Source organism: Heptranchias perlo, chromosome 2 (genome assembly GCF_035084215.1).
Source record: "Heptranchias perlo isolate sHepPer1 chromosome 2, sHepPer1.hap1, whole genome shotgun sequence".
NCBI classification, from domain to species: Eukaryota; Metazoa; Chordata; class Chondrichthyes; order Hexanchiformes; family Hexanchidae; genus Heptranchias; species Heptranchias perlo.
The window spans coordinates 100201704-100229552 of record NC_090326.1 but is presented as its reverse complement, the minus strand read 5'-3'; the positions used below and the strand labels follow the sequence as shown (position 1 = coordinate 100229552).

The 27849-nt window shown below is 41.5% G+C and overlaps 1 protein-coding gene across 3 annotated transcripts in view; it reads left to right on the top strand.

The window, feature by feature from the left end:
* The window catches only part of galnt1 (UDP-N-acetyl-alpha-D-galactosamine:polypeptide N-acetylgalactosaminyltransferase 1), a 169013-nt gene extending 141773 nt beyond the window's left edge, over window positions 1-27240 (top strand). For all 3 annotated transcript variants that reach the window (XM_068005066.1, XM_068005057.1, XM_068005076.1), the window contains 4 exons: window positions 369-508; window positions 4091-4189; window positions 6402-6536; window positions 25829-27240. In XM_068005066.1, the coding sequence (XP_067861167.1) occupies window positions 369-508; window positions 4091-4189; window positions 6402-6536; window positions 25829-25975 (521 nt within the window). In that variant the 3' untranslated portion in view covers window positions 25976-27240. The remainder of the gene's footprint in view (window positions 1-368; window positions 509-4090; window positions 4190-6401; window positions 6537-25828) is intronic.
* The last annotated feature ends 609 nt before the right edge of the window (window positions 27241-27849 follow it).

Genomic DNA, 27849 nt, shown 5'->3' with positions numbered 1-27849 from the left:
CAGATGGTGGGCGCAGTTAATATCTTTGTAAAATTTGTAGCAGTGCTATAAACCTTCTAAATGCTGCAGGAAATGTTACCCTTGTATAGTAATCATATGAATTCTTGCATAAGCCTCTGCAGTTTGTGTGGGTATTTGAAAACATAATTGAAACACAACGTTGTTTCAATATTAATAAATAGCAAAAAATTGCAGTTGCTGGAAACCTGAAGCAAAAGCAAAACTGCTGGAGAAACTCAGCAGGTCAGTCAGCATCTGTGGATAAAAGAGGTGAGTTAACATACTGGAGTAAGTATCTTCACCTGTACCATTAACACAAATATTTTGTTTGTTTCATGATTTACTGTGCTTTCATTCTAATTCAACAGGTGTTACAAAGGTTGATTATGGAGACATAACAGCACGCAAAACATTAAGACAAAAGCTGTCATGTAAACCGTTCTCTTGGTTCCTGGAAAATGTTTATCCTGATTCCCACATTCCACGGCATTATTTCTCTTTGGGAGAGGTACGAGTTATAGCTTAATTCTGAAAATGGTTGCAATTTTCTGAAAGATAAATATTTCAACGTATCTAGTCTGGAGCCAGGGCTATCACAATTTTCAATCCACTGACCAGTTGTCATTATACAAACTTTCAGTAAAATACTGAGTTCAGATTATTGTGAAGTTCTCGTGAGTGCTGCTTTTGCCTTTTGATCACTGGTGCATGTTTTATCAGTTTGTGTGAAATTCTTGTTCAATTTATCTCATTTTCATTTGATTCATGTAATACTACATAATTGGGAATTCTATTGATCAAACAAAAACAGAAGTTAGCAATGCAAATAGAAATAAAGGTTAGTGCCATTCTCAAATGTGACGGGTATGTTCCAGTGTACTGCGTAAAATGCCAAAGAATGAACTTTGCCATTATCAGAAGACTGGAATTATAACTAGGTGCATTTATGAGTAGTGGCTAACTAATGGCAATTGTTATTAGATGAGAAAACTTGTAATTTTGCATTTACAAGAGAAAGATCTTTTGAATTGTCCAATCTTGGATGAACCACAGAGTCCTCCAGTTAAACATTGGGAAGACTGAAGCCACCGTCTTCAGTCCCCGAGACAAACTCTCCATACCCTTGTCACTGATTCCGTCCTCCAACCCGGCCACTACCTCAGGTAACTCAACTGTTTGTTACCTCAGTGTCTTAGTCAACACCTCTCCATCACAAAGACCACCTACATTCACCTTCGTAACATCACCCGCCTCTGCCCCTGCCTTAGCTCATCTGCTGCTGAAACTATCATCCAAGCCTTTGTTACCTACAGACTCGATATTCCAATGCTCTCCTGGCAGACTTCCCATCCACCACCCGTATCCTATCTCGCAACAAGTTTTGCTCTCCCAGCATTCCTGTTTTTCCTGACCTATATTGGCTCTAGGTCCCCCAACTCCTCCAATTTAAAATTTTTATCTTCATGTTTAAATCCCTTCATGGCCTTGCCCCTCCCTATCCCTGTAATCTTCTCCAACCCCAAAACCTCCTCAGAACTCTGCTTTCCTGTGATTCTGCCTCCCGTGCATCACCCCCTCCCCTCTTTGCCCCACCATTGGTGGCCAGGCCTTCAGCCACCAGACATCATGCTCTGGAATTCCCCCTCTCAACTCTTCCACCTCCCTCCCCTTAAAACCCACTTCTTTGACCAAGCTTTTGATCACCCCTGCTAATGTTTCCATTTTTGTCTGAGTACATTTTTTGTCAGATTACATTTCTGTGAAGCGTCATAGAACTTTTTCTAAGTTAAAGGCATCCTATAAATGTAAGTTGTTATTTATAGTTAAAGCTTTATCAGTTAGATATAAATAGAATAGGGTGGTAAGCTGACAAATGGTGGGTTCTGTGCAATTCTGTTTTTCCAGATTTTCTCCCTTCTCCTCCTGAAGCTGTTAACTCATACCAGAGTACAATTTCACAGGTGCTATCAACTATCCAATATTTCACCCAAGTGGCCATTCTTTATGTGTGGCCCTTTACAGTGAGAGTTTTGAAAGAAACACTTGCTTTGATTGACATAAAAATGGATGCCAAGTACCTTTGAAGAAGCATGAAAGCTGACTTGTGTTTCAGGACCAGTCTGCTTTGAACATGGCAGCCAAAGCACTGCTAGGAACTGAAATTCTTGATATTCTATAGGTGCACACAGAATAATATAATTCTATTCTATTGGTTGAAAACCAATATCAGTGATATCATAAAATTTAGAGCACAGAAGGAGGTCCATCATGCCTGTGATGTTAGCTCCTCATCTGGAGCTGCCCTCACTCTAATCCAATTTCCCTGCCCATATTGTTTCATATTCTTCTTTTTCAAATACTTTTCTAATTCCCTTTTAAGTAATGTTATTAAGTCTTCTACAATAGCCATGCTTAATGAAGCATTTCATTTTCTAATAACTCTGTGTTGAATAAAATTATTCTAACTTCCCATTTTATTCTTCTAGTGATAATCCTCGGTTTATGCACTCTGTTGCTGATTTAATTAACCGGTGGAAGAGTTCTCACTATTTACCATTTCAAAACTTTTCGTAATATGAAACCTCTATTAGATCCCCTTTAATATTTTCTGTTCCAGTGACAAAACCCCCCAATTTTTCAAGCCTTTTTCATAACTGCTACCTCTCATTCCTGTATTATTCAGGATGTGGATAGCTCCAGTACCCTTCCTGTTATGGAGTGCCCAGAGCTTCATGCTATACTACAAGTATGGCCTAACCAGTGTCTCTCACAAATTCAATATCACTTCCTTGCCGTTTCTTCACTGTATTAAAAGTCTCACTGTCAAGGGTATATTTCTTTTCACTGCTTTTTTTCCAACATGTACTACTTCATATTTCTCTGCATCTTCCACCTATCTGCACACTCTGCTAATCCGTCTATGCCCTCTGCAATCTCTTGCATTCTTCCTTACATGACCTCTAATTTGGTATCACTAGCAAACTTTAATATCACTCAACTTGTGCCTATATCCAAATCAATTATACAGATAGAAAATAAGAGGTTCCAGTACAGATCCCTTTGTACACTACTATCTTCATCCCACCAATCCAAAAGTTTTTATGTATTGCTATCAGTTTAAGTGAGTAGATTTATGTTACAACTGCATTGTCACTAGAATTTCATTAAAGCATAATGGGTGTGCATGTGTGAAATTTTCTTACTATATCCATTTGAACTATGACCGAACACCAGCAGCAGTTAAAGGCTGTAAAAGAGTGTAGTAAGAAAAAAAAGACTGCAAATGCTGGAAATCTGACATAAGAACAGAAAATGCTGGACATACACAGCATTTGTCAGCGTATGTTTAAAAATAAAGACAGGCTAACATTTTGGATTGTTCATCAGAACTTCATTCACCTATCCTTTGTCTTTACATTTTCTGATGGCCCTGCTGTGTATTTGCAACATTCAAAAGAGTCAAAGGTTTGTTACATGAGAAGCATTATTTAGAACAGTGGTAGAAAATTGTCCACAGATTTTAAACTGAAGAATGAAAATAGCACCAACTCTTTAAACGGCAAAAATTGTTATAGCAATCATTTTATCACTTCAATAAAGGCACATGCATAGTTTTTTTTTCTCCTTTTTCTGCCATTTTTTCCCTCCATTCCTGAAGGCATTGATTCCTTGCTTGGTACAGTTTCATGGACACCTTCTGGTACCTTTTTCCAAATTGATATTTATCCTGTTTGAGCCGAGATAATGAGTTTTGACAAGCTATTTGATCATAGGAGGCGTTACAGCTGAGCTTGATCCTTTCCTCACTCATATGCTTCCAGCAGAGGTCATTGGATAGTAATCAGCAGCAGAAACCCTAGCAGTTTGGCACTTCCCAGCCCATGGCACTGAGGCCAATTGCAGGACCCCTACTATCACCCTGGCTGAGATCAATTAACTTAGAACAGAGCAAGAATCAAGCCTGGGACCTTCCTGATTGGTATGGATCAACTGCTAACTGGCTTACCAAGTGGAGCCACTAGGGGAGTGTACATTTTCAAAAGTATCTGAACTGGTTAATTGCAATCTAATTCTTTACCTTGTCTTTTAGATCAGAAATGTAGAGACCAATCAATGTCTGGATAATATGGCAAGAAAGGAAAATGAGAAAGTGGGAATATTTAACTGTCATGGCATGGGAGGCAATCAGGTGAGCTGCTCTCTTTGTTTACCTCTGTTTTTCTCTGTTTCCCATCAGGAGATGTCAGTGCTTCAGTATGGGGTGTATTGAGCCGTGAACATCTCCACAGTTAACATTAGTTGTGTTCTATGATATGTCGCCATGCAATCCACACACAGCAATATTAACTAATCCTATTTTCTGTCCTTGACCTGGGTGTCCTGCCAGGGCAGGGAGCTCCATCTGATGGTTCAGTAGCAAACAGGTTAGACTAATTTTCAACGGTCAGAATGACTTGGATAATTGTAAGCCTTTGAACTTCAATTTGTGACTATTTTATTAGGAAGCAGGTACTTAACTAGCTGCACTGCCCAGCTCTGTTTGACATTGAAAAAGCAAATACTTTCTGAAGCACTCTGGCAGGTGGTATAGTGGATAGAGGTCATATTTGTAGGTTTATGTTTCTATTGCTGATGGTCGCATGAATTTAGAGGCAATGTTCAGCTTTTACCATTTTTCTTTGGGGCAAAAACAGTGCTTTTCCTAGGGTTACATTTTAGCATTTCCTTTTGATCGAATACTGAGCTCTATTAATGATGGTAGCTGTGTTGGCTTCCAAGCTAACAAAGGAGTATATGGTGGTTACAGGCCTGAAAAGCACATAAACTAAAATACTAAAACCTGATTAGCTGGTAATAATAATTTGTAGAACAAGAGTGGCACATTCTGTAAACCTATTAAAATGAATTGCCAATCAAAAAATGTTGCAGAAAAATTTATCTAGAATAAGGCTCTAGTGTTAAAGGCTATGGAACCCACCAACAGCTATGGTATATGATTTGCTTAGGAGAATTGAGGCTTGGAGCTCATTAAAGCTGTATGATCCAGGCTTGTGATTTGATTATCTATTCAGCTATGGCTCTTGCTTAATCATACACTCTGCTCTCCCAAAAAATAGATCATTCTTTGCAATTAAAATCAAGGTTAAAATATATGAAGCTAAATTTTATTTTAACGTAACATTAAAATGTCTTTTTCTGTACAAATAATCATAGTATAGTACAACACAGGAGGAGGCCATTCAGCCCATTGTGCCTGTGCTGTCTCTTTGAAAGATCTATCTAATTAGTCCCATAGCCCTGTAAATTTTTTCCCTTCAAGTATTTATCTATTTCCCTTTTGAAAGTTAGTAATGAATCTGCTTCCACCAGCCTTTCAAGCAGTGCATTCCAGGTCATTACAATTCGCTGCATAAAAAAAATGTTTCCTCATGTCACCTCTGGCTCTTTTGCCAATCACCTTAAATCTGTGCCCCCTGGTTACCGACCCTCTGCCACTGGAAACAGTTTCTCCTAATTTACTCTATCAAAACCGTTCATGATTTTGAACACTTCTAACAAATCTCCCCTTCACCTTTTCTGTTCTAAGGAGAACAACTTCAGCTTCTCCAGTCTCTCCACATACTGAAGTCCCTCATCCCTGGTACCATTTTAGTAAATCTCTTCTCCACCCTCCCTAAGGCCTTGACATCCTTCCAAAAGTGTGGTGCCCAGAATTGAACACAATACTCCAGCTGAGGCCTAACCAGTGTGTTCCAAAGGTTTAGCGTAACTTCCTTGCTTTTGTACTCTGTGCCTCTATTAATAAAGCCTACGATCCCTTATGCTTTTTTAACGGCCTTCTCAGCTTGTCCTGCCACCTTCAAAGATTTATGCACATATACCCCCAGGTCTCTCAGTTCCTGCACTCCCTTTAAATTGTACCATTTAGTTTATATTGCCTCGCCTCATTCTTCCTACCAAAATGTATCACTTCACACTTCTGAGTTAAATTTCATCTGCCATGTGCCTGCCCATTTCACCAGTCTGTCTATGTCCTCCTGAAGTCTGTTATTATCCTCCACATTGTTGACTACATTTTCGAGTTTCGTGTCATCTGCAGACTTTGAAATTATATCCTCTGTACCCAAGTCCAAGTTACCCCTTTTCACATTTTTGAACAGGGGTGCAACATTTGCAATCCTCTGGCACTGTCCCCATATCTAAGGAAGATTGTGGCCAGAGCCTCCACAATTTCCACCCTTACTTCCCTCAGTAACCTAGGATACATCCCATTGGGACTGGGTGACTTTTCTACTTTGAGTATTGCCAATCTTTTAAGTACCTCCTCTTTACCTATTTGATGAACTTGAATCCTTATTAATTTTTACAGACTTAATCTGTTATGTTTTTTCATTCTCTAGGTGTTTTCCTACACCTCAAACAAGGAAGTTAGAACTGATGACTTGTGCCTAGATGTATCCAAACTTAATGGCCCTATCATGATGCTGAAGTGTCATCATCTAAAAGGCAATCAGCTTTGGGAGCATGATGCTGTAGTAAGTGCCCTCTTCGTGAAAACATTCGCACAGAAAAAAAATTAAATTTTGAAATTTTCTTCTCAAGTGCTCTGTTAATTGCACAAATGCAATGGTAACGAGGTTAAACATAATGGCTGATTTTAAATAAACTGCAAAGTGATTCCACTCATGCAGGTTCAGGTAACACTTGAACTGAAACTTGGTGCCATTGGCTATAGAACTGTTTTTTTTATTCGTTCATGGGATGTGGGCGTCGCTGGCGAGGCCAGCATTTATTGCCCATCCCTTATTGCCCTTGAGAAGGTGGTGGTGAGCCGCCTTCTTGAACCGCTGCAGTCCATGTGGTGAAGGTTCTCCCACAGTGCTGTAAGAAGGGAGTTACAGGATTTTGACCCAGCGACGATGAAGGAACGGCGATATATTTCCAAGTCACGATGGTGTGTGACTTGGAGGGGAATGTGCAGGTGGTGGTGTTCCCATGTGCCTGCTGCTCTTGTACTTCTAGGTGGTAGAGGTCGCGGGTTTGGGAGGTGCTGTCAAAGAAACCTTGGCAAGTTGCTGCAGTGCATCCTGTGGATGGTACACACTGCAGCCACAGTGCGCCGGTGGTGGAGGGAGTGAATGTTTAGGGTGGTGGATGGAGTGCCAATCAAGCGGGCTGCTTTGTCCTGGATGGTGTTGAGCTTCTTGAGTGTTGTTGGAGCTGCAGTCATCCAGGCAAGTGGAGAGTATTCCATCACATTCCTGACTTGTGCCTTGTTGATGGTGGAAAGGCTTTGAAGAGTCAGGAGGTGAGTCACTTGCCGCAGAATACCCAGCCTCTGACCTGCTCTTGTAGCCACAGTATTTATTTGGCTGGTCCAGTTAAGTTTCTGGTCAATGGTGACCCCCCCAGGATTTTGATGGTAATGGTAATGCCATTGAATGTCAAGGGGAGGTGGTTAGACTCTCTCTCTTGTTGTAGATGGTCATTGCCTGGCACTTGTCTGGCACGAATGTTACTTGCCACTTATCAGCCCAAACCTGGATGTTGTCCAGGTCTTGCTGCACACGGGTACGGACTGCTTCATTATCTGAGGGGTTGTGAATGGAACTGAACACTGTGCAATCATCATCGAACATCCCCATTTCTGACCTTATGATGGAGGGAAGGTCATTGATGAAGCAGCTGAAGATGGTTGGGCCTAGGACACTGCCCTGTGTGTGGAAATAATTTTCACAATTAATCGCTGAAGTTGCAGAGTACAAACTGATGGGGGAAAAGGAAGTTTAAATGCCTGTTCAAGGAATTAATAAAATAGCTGCAGTGACTGTAGTCCACCTGGGGTTTAGCATATATTGCTCCACTGCCTCTTGCTTGGAAGCTGCTTTTCTCAGCGAGCTCTGCATTGAAACTGCTCTGGTGCTGCTGTAAGCTTGTTCTGGCTACTGCTCCACTGCCTCCTGAATATGACCTGTGCTCTACTTGCTTCGTTGCCATGTTGCTGCCTCACTCGCTTTCTTGCCTACAAGAAAAGAACTGGGTCCTGCACTCACCTGGGTTGTTGGCCGTTCTGTGCTCTGTTCCACTTCAGCTGCCAATTCTGAAGAGCTATAAGGAGAAAAAGGCTACATGAAAGTTTTAATGGCAAAACTTTACTCTGCCACTATACCGTCTGGGCATTGTTGCCTGTGTCTGAAGTTTTCCACAGGCTTCTAGGCTGATCCACTGGTTTCTGTGGCTACATTTGATCCTGCTTAGAAGTCTGAACTCGTCTTTTCCACTGGTTTCTGGGCTTTACTGCGCTGCTGCACTGGCACTTTGGATTAAAATCTGCTGCTCCACCAGTTCTCCTAGACTGAATTCCACATTGCTGGTCTCCTGGTTGTGCATCATTCCCCTGCTGGCTCCTGGGTTGGAGCTTGCACTCGGTTTCCTGTGTTTCGTCCTATTCCTCCATGGTTCTGCGGGATCAAACTTTGTTCCTCCACTGGTTCTCTGCATCATTCTCTGCTCATCTACACTTCCTCTGGGCCAAACTCTACTGGTCTGTGATCCATGTTTTATAGAATCATAGAATCATAGAAGTTACAACATGGAAACAGGCCCTTCGGCCCAACATGTCCATGTCGCCCAGTTTATACCACTAAGCTAGTCCCAATTGCCTGCACTTGGCCCATATCCCTCTATACCCATCTTACCCATGTAACTGTCCAAATTCTTTTTAAAAGACAAAATTGTACCCGCCTCTACTACTGCCTCTGGCAGCTCGTTCCAGACACTCACCACCCTTTGAGTGAAAAAAATTGCCCCTCTGGACCCTTTTGTATCTCTCCCCTCTCACCTTAAATCTATGCCCCCTCGTTATAGACTCCCCTACCTTTGGGAAAAGATTTTGACTATCGACCTTATCTATGCCCCTCATTATTTTATAGACTTCTATAAGATCACCCCTTAACCTCCTACTCTCCAGGGAAAAAAGTCCCAGTCTGTCTAACCTCTCCCTGTAAGTCAAACCATCAAGTCCCGGTAGCATCCTAGTAAATCTTTTCTGCACTCTTTCTAGTTTAATAATATCCTTTCTATAATAGGGTGACCAGAACTGTACACAGTACTCCAAGTGTGGCCTCACCAATGCCCTGTACAACTTCAACAAGACATCCCAACTCCTGCATTCAATGTTCTGACCAATGAAACCAAGCATGCCGAATGCCTTCTTCACCACCCTATCCACCTGTGACTCCACTTTCAAGGAGCTATGAATCTGTACTCCTAGATCTCTTTGTTCTATAACTCTCCCCAACGCCCTACCATTAACGGAGTAGGTCCTGTCCCGATTCGATCTACCAAAATGCATCACCTCACATTTATCTAAATTAAACTCCATCTGCCATTCATCGGCCCACTGGCCCAATTGATCAAGATCCCGTTGCAATCCTAGATAACCTTCTTCACTGTCCACAATGCCACCAACCTTGGTGTCATCTGCAAACTTACTAACCATGCCTCCTAAATTCTCATCCAAATCATTAATATAAATAACAAATAACAGCGGAACCAGCACCGATCCCTGAGGCACACCGCTGGACACAGGCATCCAGTTTGAAAAACAACCCTCTACAACCACCCTCTGTCTTCTGTCGTCAAGCCAATTTTGTATCCAATTGGCTACCTCACCTTGGATCCCATGAGATTTAACCTTATGTAACAACCTACCATGCGGTACCTTGTCAAATGCTTTGCTGAAGTCCATGTAGACCACGTCTACTGCACAGCCCTCATCTATCTTCTTGGTTACCCCTTCAAAAAACTCAATCAAATTCGTGAGACATGATTTTCCTCTCACAAAACCATGCTGACTGTTCCTAATTAGTCCCTGCCTCTCCATTTGCTCCACCAATGGCTGTTAGATCATTTTCCCAATCCTCTAATGCCCCCTGGATCAATTATCACTCCTCCGGTGTCTTCTGAACTGGACTGCATTCCTCCACTGCCTGCTGGACTGTGCTTTTCCACTGCTGGTTCCAAGTTGACCCTTCGTTCCTCCCGCTTGCTACGGATTTGACTTCACTCCATTGCAGACATGCTGATTCCCCCAACCCCAGAAGACAGACCCTTAGATATCATCACCAACTCCTCTATCACTCTCCAGAGCATTCACACCCTCCCTAACAAGGTCCTTGCGATCCATGACCTCATCATGGATGAATCATTTAACATGCAGGCAGTGGTAGAAACCTGGCCCTCCCAAGCCCCACACCAACTTCCAAACTGAGATCTCATTCTTTCTCTTTCTTAGCCTGTGCACTGAATTGATTTCCCCATCAAAGGCGACTTCAATCTACGCTTAAGTTCCCTTCCCCTCCAAATTCTCTATCTTCCTATCCTCAAACTCATCATCCGCATTAGGGTTCTGCGGGATCAAACTCTTCCTCCACTGGTTCTCTGCTCATCTACATTTCCCCTGGGCCAAACTCTTGTGGCCTGTCCGCTTCCACGGTCTCAGTCACCAACAAGGCTATCATCAACCACTGCTTTGACTCTCTTTCCGTCCACATGTCCCCATCTTTCCTCAGCTCCCTCACTAATTCGTTGTCAAGCTTCTCACCCCCTCTCCTGGCCCTCCGCCTATCATGACACCTCTGTCACCACTGACTTGCTAAACTATCTGCTCCCTGCTTCTCATACCCACTAAATCATTCACCATCTCCCACTCCTGCCATTGCACCAGGTACACTCTCCATCTTTGAGCCATGAAATTCGAGGGCCGCAAATTCGAGTGCACTTGTTGCACAATTGGTCTAGTCATTCTTGGACAAATTTGACTTGGCCATGTCAAGTATTACTATGCCTCGCTGTCCCAGGACTACTCTTGCCTCCTCAAACCCCCTTTCTCCTGTGTCATTCACCCCCTACCTCCAATGCCAAGTGTGAAGAACTTATGGATTTCTTTGTCTCTTAAGACTGAGACCATCTATGCAGCTGCTTCCGCTGCTATCTCCCTTTTCTCTGACCCCTCACTCTGAACCTCCCTCCAGTCTTTCACCTATTCCAGCCATGTTCCCCTGCTACTTTGCTGCTTTCCCTGCCTTTCATGCCCCCACCCAATGCTCTTTTGCAGATTATCTCTTCCTTGAGACCCACCTCCAATCCCTTGATTCCCTCCCCATTCAACTGCTGATGAATCAACTACCCATCTCCATGACAGCTGATGTTATTGGCTCCCTTTCATCGGAACCATCTAACCCCCTTTCAAAACTGCTGTCGTCATCCCCCTCCTTGACCCATAATGCCCTCACCAACTATTGTCCCATCTCCAACCTCTGTACTCTTGACCCCTAGTTGTTCCATACATTTCTACCAAATAACAGAATTGATTCCTTTCAGCATTTTAAAAACCTCATCATATCATCTGTAAGCCTGTGTTCCTCTAATAAAAAAGCCCCAACTTCTGTAACCTGCCTTGATAGCTAAGATCGGATATAATTTTGGTCACCTTCCTCTGGACCTTCTCCACTGCCTCAGTATCCACTCCATATGTGAGGTCACAACTGAATACTACTTCAAGTGCGGTTGTACTGAAGCCTTGTATAGTCTAAGTATAGTGTTTTATATTCTATTGTCTTAGTAATACAAGCCAAAAACCTGCTTGTAGACTTTCAATGATTTATCCAATATATCCCCCAGGTCCCTTTCCTGCCCCGTGATCTATATTGGTTACCCCTGTGTTGTATGCACGTGCCTGGAGTTTCCCAGACCCAAATGTACTTATCCACATTGAGGGACATTGGCCGTATATGGAACCATTACCCTTAATGATCTCAATCGGCCTGTACCCTACTTAATTGATCTAAATTCCCAGCTCCTCTTCACATTTTTTTGCCATCTTCAAATTTGTTAATGGGGTTCCATTAATAGCCTCATCTGAATCTTTAATGAAGGTGGTGAGCAACAATGGTCCTAGTATGGAGCTCTGCGGGACTCCACTCGTGACCTAGCACCATGCAGATCTACTCCTGATGGTGATTACACTCTGACTACAAGGTTTCAAACAATTTCCGATCCGCCATAATTTTTGACCACCAATGCCGCATGATGAAATCTTTCCCAATAGCCCTCTGTATGGCAATTTAATCAAAGGCTTTCTGGAAATCTCCCCTCTGCTTTATCTATTTCTATTTATTTTTCTTCACCCTTTGTAAAGCCCCTGCGATGTTAAAGGTACATAAATGCAAGCTGTTGTTGCAGTTTGGCTATAAGATAAACTAACATGTTTGAGCTAAAAGTGGAATCGAGCACAGCATGGCCAATGGCCCAGGTGAGAGCAGGATCTAGTGTTTTCCTGTAAGCAAACCTTTTGGATTTTTCATTGCAAGTGTGCTGTCTGATACCTCCATAAACCGCTGGTCAATGGTTCACCATTATAAGTAAAGTCAATATTTTTATTGCATTGGTTTTGGATATTTTCAGTGCCCAAATAACTACACTCAGTGAATTATACCAAATTAGATATGTTATTTGAGATGGATAGGGATGTTAGAACTAAAGGGCATGCATATAAAATACATGACTAGAGTTAGATGAGATGCAACAAAATGTTTATTTTCACCCAAAGTAATTGCCCTCTGGAACACACTACAGCAGCAGAATTGTATACCACCATAATCAGAAATGTCGTGGCCTGACACACCACACTCCTTAATCACCATCAAGCTGGGAGACTAACCCTGATTCAATGGAGAATGTAGAAGGGCATGCCAGTACCAGGCATACCTTAGAATTAGCTACCAACCTAGTGAAGCTCCTATACAGGGCTACCTGCATGGTAAACACCAAAGCAGCAGGCTATAGACAGAGTTGAATAGTCACACAACCTGCAGAGCAAAGCTCTGTAGCCATACCACACCCTGTCGCGGGTCACTCGGGTAACTAATGGGAAGAGGATGCCGTTTCCATCCTCAACCATGGTAGAGCCTAGCTCGTGAATGAAAGAGATAAGGCTGAACTGTTTGCAAGCATGCCAAATGAACTATCCCATTCTGCCTCCTTCCAATGTCTCCCACCATTGCAGGTGCTAATGTCCAACCAGTTGAGTTCAATCCACGTGACATTAAGAAGCAGCTGAGTGCGCTGGACATAACAAATGCTATGGACGCTGACAATATCCCAGTAGCGCTGAAGACCTGTGTACCAGAGCTAGCCTTTTCCCTACTCGAGCGATTCCAATACAGTTACCACACTGGCATCTATCCAACAATGTGGAAGACTGCCCAAGTATGTCCTATCCACAAAAAACAGCTTAAATCTAACCTGGCATATTATTGACAAATCAGCCTCTTCCCAATCACTAGTAAAGAAATGGAAGGAATCATCAATAGTGCCATGAAGCAATGCCTACTTACCAATGACCTATTCGCTGAGGCTCATTTAAGATTTTGTGAGATCCACACAGCTTTGATCCACACATTGGCCTCAGAGCTGAATGGCAAAGGAGAGGTGAGAGTAGCATCCATCAACATCAAAGCAGCATTCAACCAAGTATAGCACAAAGGATTCCTAGCAAAACTGAGCTCAATGGGGATCAAAGGGAAAACCATCCAGTGGCTGTAGTCACACTTAACATTAAGGAGGATGGTTGTGGTTGTTGGAGGCGAATTATCACAACCCCAGACAATAAAAACAACAACTTGCATTTATAGAGCACCTTTAACGTAGTAAAACGTCCCAAGGCGCTTCACAGGAGAAGTATCAGACAAAATCTGATGCCAAGTCACATAAGGAGATATTAGGACAAGTGACCAAAAGCTTGGCCAAAGAGGTAGGTTTTAAGGAGGGTCTTACGGAGGAGAGAGAGGTGGAGACACAGAGAGGTTTAGGGAGGGATCAAACATCACTGCAGGAGTTCCTTAGGGAAGTGTCCTCAGGCCAGCCATCTTTAGCTGTTTCATCAGTGACCGTCCCTCCATTATAAAGTTGGGTGTGATGCTCTTCACTGACAATTCTGTAACGTTCAACTCCATTCACAACTCCTGCAATAATGAAGCTGTTTACGGTGGGGCTTGGGCTAACAAGTGGCAGGTAACATTCATGCCACATAAATGGCGGGCAAGTACCATCTCAAAGAAGAGAAAGCCCAGCCACCTCCCCGTAACCTTTAACAGCACTACCATTGCTGAGTCTTCCATCATCAACATCTTGGTTGGGGGGGCGTGGTCACCATTGAACAGACGCTTAACTGGACCAGCCATATCAACACTGGCTGCAAGACCAGGGCAGGGACTGAGTATTCTGTGATGAGTGGCTCACATCCTGACCCCGTAAACCATCTACAAGACTCATCATAGTATGACGGAATATTCACTACATGGATGCTGCCGCAACAACACTCATGCTCAACACCATCCGGGATAGAGAAGTTCACTTAACCAATGCCCCTTCCATTGGACGCGATGTCCACCATCACTGGCATATTGCAGTTGCAGTGTGTACGGTCAGCAGGTTGATGCACTACAGCAACTTACCATGGTTACTTTGACAGCACATCCCTTCCTGTGACTCTATCATTGAGAAAGACAGGAGCAGCAATGTCATGGGAACACCCTAGCATCTAAATTCCCCTTCAAGACGCACACCATCCAGACTTGGTCATATATTGCTGCTCCTTCATTGTCGCTGGATCAAAATCCTGGAATTCCCTACATAACATCATTGTGGGAGCACCATCTCCACTGTACGGTTGTAGAAAGCGGCCCATCACTAAGTTCTCAGGACAACTACAGATAGGTTATAAATGTGACCCGTACAATGCTAGCCATGTCCCAAGAACAATTTTTTTTAAAAAACTTAAACATTGTGGGTATTGATCCACTATAGACCTTTAAAGGAAAAGTTGACAAATTCCTGAAATGAAGACATTTTTAGTTATTGAGGGTAAGTTGCTAGTTAGTTGCCGATTGTGAGGAGTTATGGGTTACCACGGTCTCCTGGAGCTTTCCTTGATTGCCGTAGTGAATCAGAGAGTAAGGTCCCAGAATTTTTTCTGAATTGGTTACAGGTTTCTTTTTCTTTGGTTCTTTGCCTTTCCTAGGAGGTGGGCTCGTTGGGTCTGATGTTCTTTTCTCACTTTCCTTTTGTATTTTCATATGTAGATTCATCATGGAATGGGAAGTATTATGTTACCCGTTTCAAAGTGCATTACTGCGATAAAGCTCTCAGCAGTCACAATGCATTGCGGGAGTTATAGCACACTCACAAATGGACTCACATAATGCATTGATATATCTTGTGTGTGAACCACGAGAGTGAAACAGTTTGACCCTGTAAACGTTGCTCTTTGTGTAATTACCTTAAAATTATTTTTTGCTGTGTATTTTTATAATACATGCAAATTGTTTTATTTCCTATTTCACCTGAGTAATTTAATTATTTATGCAATTTCTATCAGACTGCATTCTGTCATCAGATATTTGGTTCCTTTTGAAAATAATCATAATGGGAATGATTTATGTACACGATTTGTGTGTTCTTAACCCAGTAATTAGAGGTGCTTTTATACACTATCATAGGAGGTACAGCTCAGGAAGAGGCCATTAGGCCCATCAAACCTGTGCCAGCTCTTTGAAAGGGCAATCAAATTAGTCCCATTCCCCTGCTCTTTCCCCATAACCCTGTAAATTTATTCCCTTCAAGTATTTATCCAATTCCCTTTTTGAAAGTCAGTAATGAATCTGCTTCCACCACCCTTTCAGGCAGTACATTCGAGATTCTTACAACTCGCTGCATTAAAAAAATGTTTCCTCATGTCGCCTCTGGTTCTTTTGCCGACCACCTTAAATCTGTGTCCTGGTTACCGACCCTTCTGCCACTGGAAACAGTTTCTCCTTATTTACTGTTTCATAACCATTCATGATTTTGAACACCTCTATCAAATCTCCCCTTAACCTTCTCTTTTCTGAGGCGAACAACCCCAGCTTCTCCAGTCTCTCACGTAACTGAAGTCCCTCATCCCTGGCATCATTCTAATAAATATCTCTAAGGCCTTGACATCCTCCCTAAAGTGTGGTGCCCAGAATTGAACATAATACTCCAGCTGAGGCCTAACCAGTATTTTATAAAAGTTTACCATAACTTCCTTGCTTTATTAATAAAGCTGAGGATCTCATATGCATTTTTAACAGCCTTCTCAACTTGACCTTCATAGATTTGTGTATGTGAACCCCCAAGTGTCTCTTTTCCTGCACCTCCTTTAAAATTGTACCATTTAGTTTATATTGCCTCTCCTCATTCTTCCTACATCACTTCATGCATCACTTCACACCTCTCTACATTTAATTTCATCTGCCATGTGTTTACCCATTTCACCAGTCTGTCTATGTCCTCCTGAAGTCTGTTACTATCATCCACATTGTTTATTACATTTCTGAGTTTCGTCTCATCTGCAAACTTTGAAATTATACCCTCTATATCCAAGTCCAGCTCATTAATATGTGTCAAAAAGAGCAGTGGTCCTAATACTGACCCCTGGGGAACACCACTCTATACTTCCCTCCAGTCTGAAAATCATCCGTTCACCATTACTCTGCTTTCTGTCCCCTAGCCAATTTTCTATCCAAGCTGTCATTGTCCCTTTAATTCCATGGGCTTTAATTTTGCTAACAAGACTATTAAGTGGCACTTTTTCAAATGCCTTTTTGACAGTCTATATGCACAACATCAACCACACAACCCTCATCGACCCTCTCCATTAATTCATCAAAGAACTTAATCAAGTTAGTCAAGTACAATTTTCCTTTAACAAATCCGTGCTGACATTCATTTATTAGCCTATACTTTTCCAAGTGTTAACTAATTTTGTCCCGGGCTATTATCTCTAAAAGTTTCCCCACCACCAACGTTAGGCTGACTGGCCTGTAATTGCCAGGTTTATCCCTCTCCTCTTTTTTGAACAGGGGTGTAACATTTGAAATCCTCCAGTCCTCCGGCACCATCCTCATGTTTAAGGAGGATTGGAAAATTGTGGCCAGAGCCTCTGCAATTTCCACCCTTACTTCCCTCAGTAACCTAGGATACATCCCATCTGGATTGGGTGACTTTTCTACTTTGAGTACTGCCAATCTTTTAAGTACCTCCTCTTTATTTATTTTTATCTTATCCAATATCGCTATTACCTCCTCCTTTACTGCTACAATGGCAGCATCCTGTTCTCTAGTGAAGACCGATGCGAAGTATTCATTTAGTGCCTCAGCCATGCTCTCTGCCTCCACAAGAAGATTTTTTTGTCCCTAATCGGTCCCACCCTTCCTTTGACTACTCTTTAATCTCTATATCTTTAGTCATCCAGGGAACTCTAGCTTTGGATGCCCTTCCTTTCTCCCTCATAGGGATGTATCTACTCTGTACCAGAACCAACTCAACCTCAAAGGCCTCCCATTGTTCAATTACTGTTTTGCCTACCAATTTTTGATTCCAATCCATCTGGGCAAGATCACTTTTTAACTCACTGAAATTTGCTCTCCTCCAGTTAAGCATTTTCACATTTGAGTGTTCCCTGTCCTTTTCCATAACTATTCTAAACCTAATGATATAATCACTTTTCCCCAAATGCTCCACCTCTGAAACATGCTCCACCTGCCCCACTTCATTCCCCAAAACTGGATCAGAACTGCTTCCTTCCTTGTTGGGCTGGAATCACACTGATCAAGACAGCTCTCGTGCACATTTCAGGAATTCCTCCCCCTCTTTGCCCTTTACACTGTTACTATCCCAGTCTATATTAAGATAATTGAAGTCCCCCATTATCACTTCTATAGTTCTTGCATCTTTCTGTAATTTGCCTACAAATTTGCTCCTCTATCTCCTTCCCACTATTTGGTGGCCTATAGTATACACCCAGTAGCATAATAGCTCCTCTATTGTTCCTTAATTCTAACCAAATAAATTCTGTCTTTGACCCCGCAACTACATCATCCCTTTCCAGTGCTATAATAGTTTCTTTGATCAATACTGCCACCCCTCCTCCTTTCTTTCTTTCCCTAACTTTCCTGAATACCTTGTAGCCAGGAATGTTAAGTACCCAATCTTCCCCTTCTTCAGGCCATGTCTCTGTTATTGCCACTATATCGTAGTCTCATGTGGCAACTTGACTCTGCAGCTCACCAAACTTACAATGCTACGTGCATTACAACTCATCTTAGACTGACTCGCATTTGCCCCGTCTGATCCCTCCTATTTCTGAACTATTTATTCTTGTACTACTTGCCCCCCCCCCACCCCCCCCCCCCAGTCCTCTGTGCACCTTGTTTCTCCTCTCTAATGTTTCATTCTGGTGCTCATCCCCCTGCCAAATTAGTTTAAACCCTCCCCCTCAGCTCTAATTAACCTCTCTGCGAGGACATTGGTCCCAGCTCTGATGAGGTGCAACCCGTCCATCTTGAACAGATCCCTCCTGCCCCAGAATTGGTCCCAATGCCCCAGCAATTTGAAGCCCTCCCTCCTGCACCATTTCTCCAGCCGCGCATTTACCTATCTCATCCTACTATTCCTATACTCACCTGCGTGTGGCACTGGGAGTAATCCAGAGATTACTACCTTTTGAGGTCCTGCTTTTTAACTTCCTCCCTAGCTCCTGAAACTCTGACTGCAGGACTTCAACCCTTTCCCTTCCTATGTCATTGGTTCCTGCATGGACCACGACTTCTGGCTGTTCCCCTTCCCCCCCCTCAAAATGTTCTGCACCCTCTCAGCAATTTCCTTTACCCTGGCACCAGGGAGGCAACACACCATGTGGGATTCACGTCAGCAGTTGCTGAAACGCCTGTCTATCTCCCTGACTATCGAATCCCCTATAACAACTGCAGTTCTCTTGCACTCCTGTGCAACTGAGTCTCCCATAGTGTTTGTGGATGTGTTGCACTCCCCCGAGGTGTCAACACCCTCACTGGTATTCAACGCTGAATACCGGTTTGTGAGTGCCACAATCCCCGGGGATTCCTGCACTGTCTGCGTGTTCCCCCTAGTCTGTCTGGTGGTCACCCACTCCCTCTCCACCTGAACTCTCTGTAGCTGCGGGGTGACCAACTCCTGAAATGTGCTATCCACAAAACTCTCAGCTTCCCGTATGCACTGGAGTGACACCAGCTGCCCCTCAAGCTCAGAAACTCTTGAGTTTGAGCCCTAGCAGTTGGCAGCATTTTCTCCACATGTGGTTTTCCAGGACACACAGTGTTCTGGAGTTCCCACATGGCACAGAATGTGCATGCGATGGGCCCCAGCTGTCTTGCCATGTTAGCTAACAGTTATTTAAACTGTTTGTTTAGCTTTAAGGCACTATACTATTTATCTGACACTAAAACGCTAACCACTAACCAACCACTAAAAAAAACTAATGAACTAAATACTTACTGACTTACCCTCGGTGCTCCTCCTTGCCTTGTTTTGATTCCTTGTGCAGCTCCCTTTATACTCCGCTCAGTCTTAGTCTGTAGTTCTTTGGTTTAAATCACTTAGCACCTCCTCCCCCCTCTGCACCTAATTCCCACACTCACCAAATTCCCAGTTGAATGTCCTCACTCTGTTAGTGCTTCACTCTGTTAGAAGTTCACTCTCTGTCTTTACCAACCTCTGTGCTCAAGCTCTATGAGTGCAGCTGACTGCAAACATGTGGGTGTGCCTGCATTGGCTGCATTCTTATTGTGAACCAGCCTGGCCCCCTTATCCCAAAGACATCTTATTGCATCTGGTAGATCTCTGTGTAGCTCAGAAAATTTATATTTTTAAGAAAACTCTTCTGCCCTACTCATTGGAAAAGTTTGCTGGACCATCAAGGGAGCTCTGGGAATACCCTTGAGGGAATTCTGAACTGCATCTGACCTGTGATAGGTCAGATTAGCCTGTACTCGATGTGAGTCCTTAAGAGGGCTATTCTGATGTAAAAAATTAGGTCTTTGGCTTCCTGACGACCATTAACAGTGAAGAAACGACTTCCTCTTTATACCAGTGTTTTTATTGATCTTTGTGAACCCCGCTCTGTTTAATGATCAGTGATTTATCTAAAATTGCTATCTGTAGATTACTCCATTTTCAGCCAGTGATGGTTTGGTAGCATGAATTTATTCTGTGAAATGGTTCAATTATTTCTTACCCTCTTAAGTTCAGCTGACCAATTGTCAATCTTCGCTGTTCTTACACTCCCTGGCCTCATTTGACATATTGGGGCAGAAATTGTTCGGAGTGGCGAACCAACACTGCTTGCCGCTCCGCAGATTTATAGTAACCCACTAACTTACCGCAGTCCTTTCGTCATCACTTCCTCGAATAGGAAGCGGAGAAAAGCCTAGCGTCAGTTCTGGCGAAGCTCGGACCCTGGGAGAAGTAAGAGGATCGATCTCTTCCCTTGACCAATCAGATCGCAGCATTTTTGACACGCTGTGTTCACTGTCTCTGCAGGCTTGAATTGTTAAATCAGGAAGTGAAAGGTACAACGTTTTAAATCAATGTAAGAACAGGTATAGGTAGCGAAAAAAGAGAGGGTAAGAAATAAGAGACAGAAGGGAAAAATAAAAAAATATATATTTTTAACTTTAAACTTTTTTTAATGATTGAAAACTATTAAAATAAGGAGTAATGAGACTCCACATTTTTAAAAGTTAATTTTTAGTTGTTTGACAATCATTAAGACTTACCGCGCTGTTGAAACTTAGTTTAGACCTGTATTTTTAAGCGTATCTGTTTGTGGCGTAACTAGTTACTTTCCAGTTGGGCAGATAAGCAAGTTTGCACTTTTTCAATGATTTCTCTGATTGCAGCGTGCGATATACTTTTAATTTGAAGCTGTCCTATCACGGTGAGCCAGTAGGAGCAAGTTCTGGATTTCAGCGTTTCACTGCGCATGTGTGAACGCTGGAACTTACTCCTCCATTTCGCCGCTAACAACGGAGAGAGCTTTTGAGCGATTATTTCGCGAGCGATTTCTGCTCCATTGACTTTTGGTTTAAACAAAATGGAAGTGAAAATATATTTCTTGACATTAGCTACCAAGATGGTAGAACGCGAACTAGATGGTCTTTTTTCGTCTAGCAATTCCTATGTTCCTATGTTATCGACTGGTAAATGGCACAGATTTTGACATAATCATGCATGAGGTTAGGGTGAAAATGTGTTCCTACCTGCCAGTATTGTATTTTCCAAGATTTTCATTATCAACCAGTTTTCCTTGTCATGGGGTCCTTTAGAAAAAAAAAACATCAATATACATACACACACATGTACACAAACCATTCCACGTTTTTTAATATTTTAATGCACCTTTTGCAACACGTGGTAACCAGTTCCTAACACTTGAATTCAAGTCTGGTATCCGTTAAAACCTAGAATTCCTTGCTATTTTCTCCCTCAAGAAGCCTTGACTGCTTCATCGCCTGTTCCTATTTTCAGTTCATTTTTCTTTGTTACTTTTGTTTGATCTATGTGTCATCTGTTGTCATTTCAATCATATATTTTTCAATACCTTTTTATTTAAGCTATTTCTTTATTTATTTAAATGTAGACTCGAGTCTTTGTTAGAATCCTACTACATAGAAGGAGGCCATTCGGACCATCGTGCTTGTAGGAACATAGGAACAGGAGTAGGCCATTTAGCCCCTTGAGCCTGTTCCATTATTCAGTAAGTTCGTGGCTGATCTGTGATCTAACTCCATATACCTGCCTAAGCCCCATATCCCTTAATACCTGTGGTTCACAAAAATCTATCAATCTCAGATTTAAAATTAACAATTGAGCTAGCATCAAACTGCCGTTTGCAGCATTGAGTTCCAAACTTCTACCACCCTTTGCATGTAGAAGTGTTTCCTAACTTCGCTCCTGAAAGCCTTGGCTGCAATTTTTAGGCTATGTCCCCTAGTCTTTCTACATTCCAGGGATTACAACCTTAGTTTGTGTAATCGCTCCTCATAATTTAACCCTTAGAGTCCTGGTATCATTCTAGTAAATCTACACTGCACTCCCTCCAAGGCCAATATGTCCTTCCTAAGGTGTGGTGCCCAGAACCTGAACACAGTACTCCAGGTGTGGTCTAACCAGGGCTCTTGTGTTGGCTTTTTGAAAAAGCTATGCAATTAGCCTCACTCTCCTGCAGGCTGAAAGGCCAATTTTTATCTACCAGATTATCTGGTGTGTGTTAGTAGTTTTTAAAACCAGTATATTGTAAAATGATTCAAATAACTTGCAAATTCACTTTGAGACATTGGGAGTTACGTGCCTCTCCAATCACATTGGCTTTAATTCAGTGTCCTTGGTTGCTTTGACAGCTGCTTTCATTTTCATTTTAAATTTACAAAATTCCTGTATGTAGTCCTGTGAAACAGCTGTTAGTCTGAATAATAACGCTTCTGATATGCTACGTATGTATTACCATGAAAGTTAAGTCTGATGTGCATAGCGTAATAATTTCAAACCATGTAGGATGTATTGCCTACTGTATATGATTGAAAGGCACTACTGTGCAAATGGTTGTTAGAGAGCATATTCCTCATATTTCCCTTTTTACAAGATAATTATAGATGAGGAAAACCATTTGCCCCATCTTAATTCATTCATCCAGAAAGACCTTTCAAGTCCCCCCCCCATTGCAGCATATAATTGTTTCTTAAATGAGTCCAGGGCTTCCTCCACCACTACTCTATCTGGACATCGATCCCATGTATTGATCACTCTTTGTACGAAGAATAACTTCCTGATATCAGTTCTAAATTTACCTTTTACTGGTTTGAACCTGTGTCCCCTTATTCTACTCTCGCAATTTATAGTAGTATTCTGGAGTTACCATTTCCATTCTCAACAATCGTATATGCCTCTATGATTTACGGACAACACCAAATTGGGGTTGTAGTTAATACAATGGGGTAAATGCGTCAAAATGCTAGTGGACATTAATAAACTTGCAGATTGGGCATGTAATTGGCAAATGAATTTCAATATCGATAAATGTGAGATGGTGCATTTTGGTAGGAAGAGTAAGGAGGCCACATACCGCTTAGATAATAAGAGTCCAAATGGGATAGAGGAGCAAAGGGATCTAGAGGTCCAGATACATAAATCACTAAAAGTAGCGACACAGGTTAACAAGGCCATAAAAAAGGCAAATCAAGCACTAGAGTTCATTTCTAGATGGATAGAATTGAAAAGCAGAGAAGTTATGTTAAACTTGTCCAGAACCTTGGTTGGACCACACTTGGAATATTGTGCACAGTTCTGGTCTCCATATTATAGAAAGGATATAGAGACATTGGAGAGGATGCAAAAAAGATTCACAAGGATGATACCAGAACTGAGAGAATATCCTTATCAGGAAAGGCTGAACAGTCTGGGGCTCATTTCTCTGGAAAAGAGAAGGCTGAGGAGTGACTTGATAGAGATCTTTAAGGTAATAGGGTTTGATAGGGTAGACGCAGAGAAAATGTTTCCACTTGTGAGGGAGTCCAAAACTAGAGGACATAAATATAAAATAGTCGCTAATAAATCCAATAGAGAATTCAGGAGAAACTTCTTTACCCAAAGAATGGTAAGAATGTGGAACATGCTACCGCAAGGAGTAGTTGAGGCAAATAGCATAGATGCATTTAAGGGGAAGCTAGATAAGCAAATGAGGGAGAAAGGAATAGAAGGGTATCCTAATAGGGTTAGATGCCATAGGGAGGGAGGAAGCTTGTGTGGAGCATAAACGCCAGCATTGACGACTTGGGCTGAATGGCCTGTTTCTGTGCTGTAGTTTCGATGTAACTCGATGAGATCACTTTTCAAACACCTCCTTTCCAGGCTGAAAAGTTCAAGTTTCTCTAGTCTTTCCAAATAACTCATACCTTTGACCTGTTGCTCTTTTCTGCACTGCCTCCGGCACTTGAATGTCTCCATTGTTTCTCTGTGACCAGAACTGGATACAGGACTCAAGGTACAGTGTAAACGGAGCACTGTACAGACTGGTTATGACTTCCTCTGACTGGTATTTTACTGTTTTGGCTGTGTAGTTCAACATCCTAATGGCTTTATTAATTGTTCCTCTGCATTGGTCAGACATGTTGAACATCGAGTCTACCAAGACTCCTACATCTCTGTCAACTTCATCCTTGGTTATTTCACCATTCATTAAGTTTGTGCATTGTCCTTTTTTCCTTCCTGTGCGCAATACTTTATACTTGTCTGCATTAAATTTCATCTACCATTGTTCTATTCATTTACATATTTTATCTAGCTCATTCTGTCACTGACACTCCTAGTTTGGTATCATTTGCAGATTTGACCACTTTGTATTGAGTTTCTAATCCAAGTCATTGATGTAAATTAGAAACAATGATGGTCCCAACACTGAGACCTGAGGCACCCCCACTCAGTACTCCTCCGCCCACTCTGTTATAAATCCTGTAACAAGAATTCATTGTTTTTTACCCTTTGGACAATTTCTTATCCATTCCAACGATTTACTTTTAATCCTCACAATTTTGAGCTTAATTAGTACCCTTTCATGTGGAACATTTGTTTAACGTCTTTTGGAAATCTAGGTCAGACCATGTCGTAGGGTTTACCACTTCCTCAAAGAAGCCAAGGAGGTTGATGAGCCAGAATCTTCCCCTTCTAAATCCACGTTGACTACTGTCGGTGATGCCTACATCTCGAGAGTGAATTTTTAAAAAATTAGGCTTTTGTTGCACAGATAATCCTCAAGTTTACTCCTGATAATGAGTTCCATTATTTTACACAGAATGAAGTAAAACTAATGGGTGTCTAGTTGTCTGTGTCAGTTTTGTCACCCTTTGTTGATATGAACACACATCTGCCTGTTTCTAATCCATTGGTACCTCTCCAGTATCCAGTGACACTTTCATAATAATCAGCAATGCATCACGAGTTTCATCCCTACTCTCTCAGCACTTTGGAATAAATACCATATACACCTAGGAATTTAGTTGTTTTGAGCCCTTTCAATTTGTCTAGGACTTCCACCTCATTTGTATCAAAGTCATTGATTTTGCTTAGGTTATCTCTTTTTGACAAAGGCATGTTGGTCACGACTTCCCATGTAGATAATTTGAGGAAGTATTCATTCAGAATATTTACTATTTTGTGCTTCTCCTCTGTTTTGAACATATTTTCATCTTTTAATGTTCTCACCTCTTGTATATTTTTGCTGTTATGTTTTGACACTCAACTATGTTCCTTTTCTACATTTGCTCATTTTATGTGTTTCTGTGTGTTCCTATATTCACCTCAGCGAACCCCTTCCTCTTTTTCCCTGCAAGATTTATAGAGGTAATTTTTCTTCATTTCACTTTTAACTTGTTTGTTAATCCATTTAGGGTCATACTTATTTAGTCTGAGTTTGCTGATCTTAGGGATGTATTTATCATACGTGCTCAGCATTATTTGTTTAAAGGTGTTCCACTTATCCTCTAATGAACTATTATTAAACATCCTCCTCCAATCCATTTGCTTTGGTTGTTCCCTAATTTCTTTGTATTAAAGTTATATACCTGGCTCTTGGTTTTCAGTATACCTGAATGCAAGATCATGTGGCCACTGTCCCCCAGGATGCTACAACTTCTGTTCCTGTAAGTTGTCTGGATTGTTAACGAATACCAGATCAAAATGAGCATTGCGCTCAAAGCATCCTTGAAGCAGTCATGCATTACGTTCACCAAATCTGATTCTAAACCACTTGGGTTTTCCCATTTTATATTTGGTTGCTTGAAGTCTCTCTGTAAAATAATTTGTTTGCACTAGACTTTTTTTAATCAGTTGCATTAGAACTGTGAGTAATAGCAGTTTTTTAATTTTTTTTCAGAAACTGACACTCTTGCATGTGAACAGCAACCAGTGCTTGGATAAATCCGCAGAGGCAGACAGCCAGGTGCCCAGCATGAAAGATTGCAATGGGAGCCGCTCACAACAGTGGATTCTGCGCAATGTTACACTCCCTGAGGTTTTCTGATGGGTCAGCTCTGAAGATTTAATGGGCTACCTCTGTGCACCTTACTGCTAGATCTGTACTTAAAATGAACTTTCATCTTGGCAGCGAATAGGTTCCTCCTCTGAGCATGTGGACTCACTTTGAAGGATGTTGAATACAAAAATTTTTGGTCTGAGAACTGCATTCCTTCTTCGTGGTTTGAGACTACAGACTTCGGAGAAACTGTGCACACTGATGTTTACATGATTGTTTTGAACTGATTTAAAAAGGGGAAAGATTGTTTAAATCTCAATGAATGAACTTGCACTGTTCATTAAGCAACTATGGTTTAATCTAGGAAGTGGTCCCAACATATCTCTGGTTTTCTGTGTCAGCAGCATATCATTGTAATTTAATTGCACAATTGTTGAATTTGTCTGAAATCGTGACATATCCCAAAAAATGTCCAAAATATCACAAAACATTTTGGTTTATCCTTGGTAACCAATATTACATAATATCAGAGCAAGAATACAATGAATATATATCAAACACATTCATTTAAATCACTTTTGTATGAATTAAAATCTATTTAACAAGGACAGAATTCATGGAAAAAATGAATAATACAATTATGATGACTTTAATTTTGTGTAGATTTTTATACCTCAATGAAGAATTAACCAGTTCTGATTTACAAATTGTGAACGTTCTGTTTTGTTTGCCATACCAATTGTTTCAGTTAACCCTTTCTTAATATGGCATAATAGAAAAGTAGAGGCCACTTAGAGACAGGAAATTGTACAAACGTTTATTTTTCTTCAACTATCTTATTTTATTTCAATTTTCCCCTTTGTAATTTCTCGCCCTGGTTTTGCAGGCTGTTGTATCTTGTTCTTTTGACTCCTTCCTGAATTCTCCTCTAAGAACTGCTGCTGTGAACCAGTCAAGAGCATTTCACTAACCAGCTTCTAAAAGACAGTGAATAAATGTTTCTGTATAGTTTGGCTTTGTATTCTCAATGAATAATGCATTCGCTCATAATGTTAGGAATGTGTGTGGCCTAGATTCTCTCGGATGTAGATTTTCTTTTTTTTCCTTTTATATATTTGTTTTATAAAACCCATTAAATTCACTATAATAAATGCTTATTCATCAGTGGACTGGGCTGTAGCTGGAGTTTTTACAGGAAGAAGTCTTTACTCCGTCCATATACAGTCTTACCACTCCATCATTTGCATAACTATACTAGATTCTGTGAAATACTGGTGATTGATTTTTTTTTCCTAATAAAATTTTGAAAATGGTTTAGTCATGTGTGTTTTCTACCTATCCATATCGGACAGCAATAAAAGATCCAATTTCTAGAAGTCCTGTGTTAACTTTATTTTGGTTTTCTTTCCTCCATTTTCTCCCCTTTTCTCTCTCTTCTCCTGAAAGCATTAACTCTTCCTTGGGTATAGTTCCATGGATTCCAGACTCCTTCCAGTACCAACCTTTAGTAGCCATTTTTCATGTATTACCCTCGATGGTTGAATCTCATCCTGTTATTTGACCATGAGAGTGTCGAGGCCAAGTCCGATCCTGATCCTATCCTCGCCTGGCCATATGTTCACAACCTTCTGGCAGGGTCACTGAGAAGTGTTCAGATTTCCTTCCTCCTTAACTCGGGCACTGAAGACAATTGTAAAACCTCAACTGCCAACCCAGCTAACTCAGCACAGACTGGAGATTGAGCTGGGATTCTTAATCAGTCTATTAATTTCAATCTTTTGCAACATTCAAATTTGGCATTATGCTATTTTAAATTTCCTATTGTAGCATTTAGGCCCAGGTTTAATAGTAACCTACTCTTTTGTGGTATATATTGGTGTTGCTTTAGTCACCAAAAATGATGACATCATTTATTTATCTGC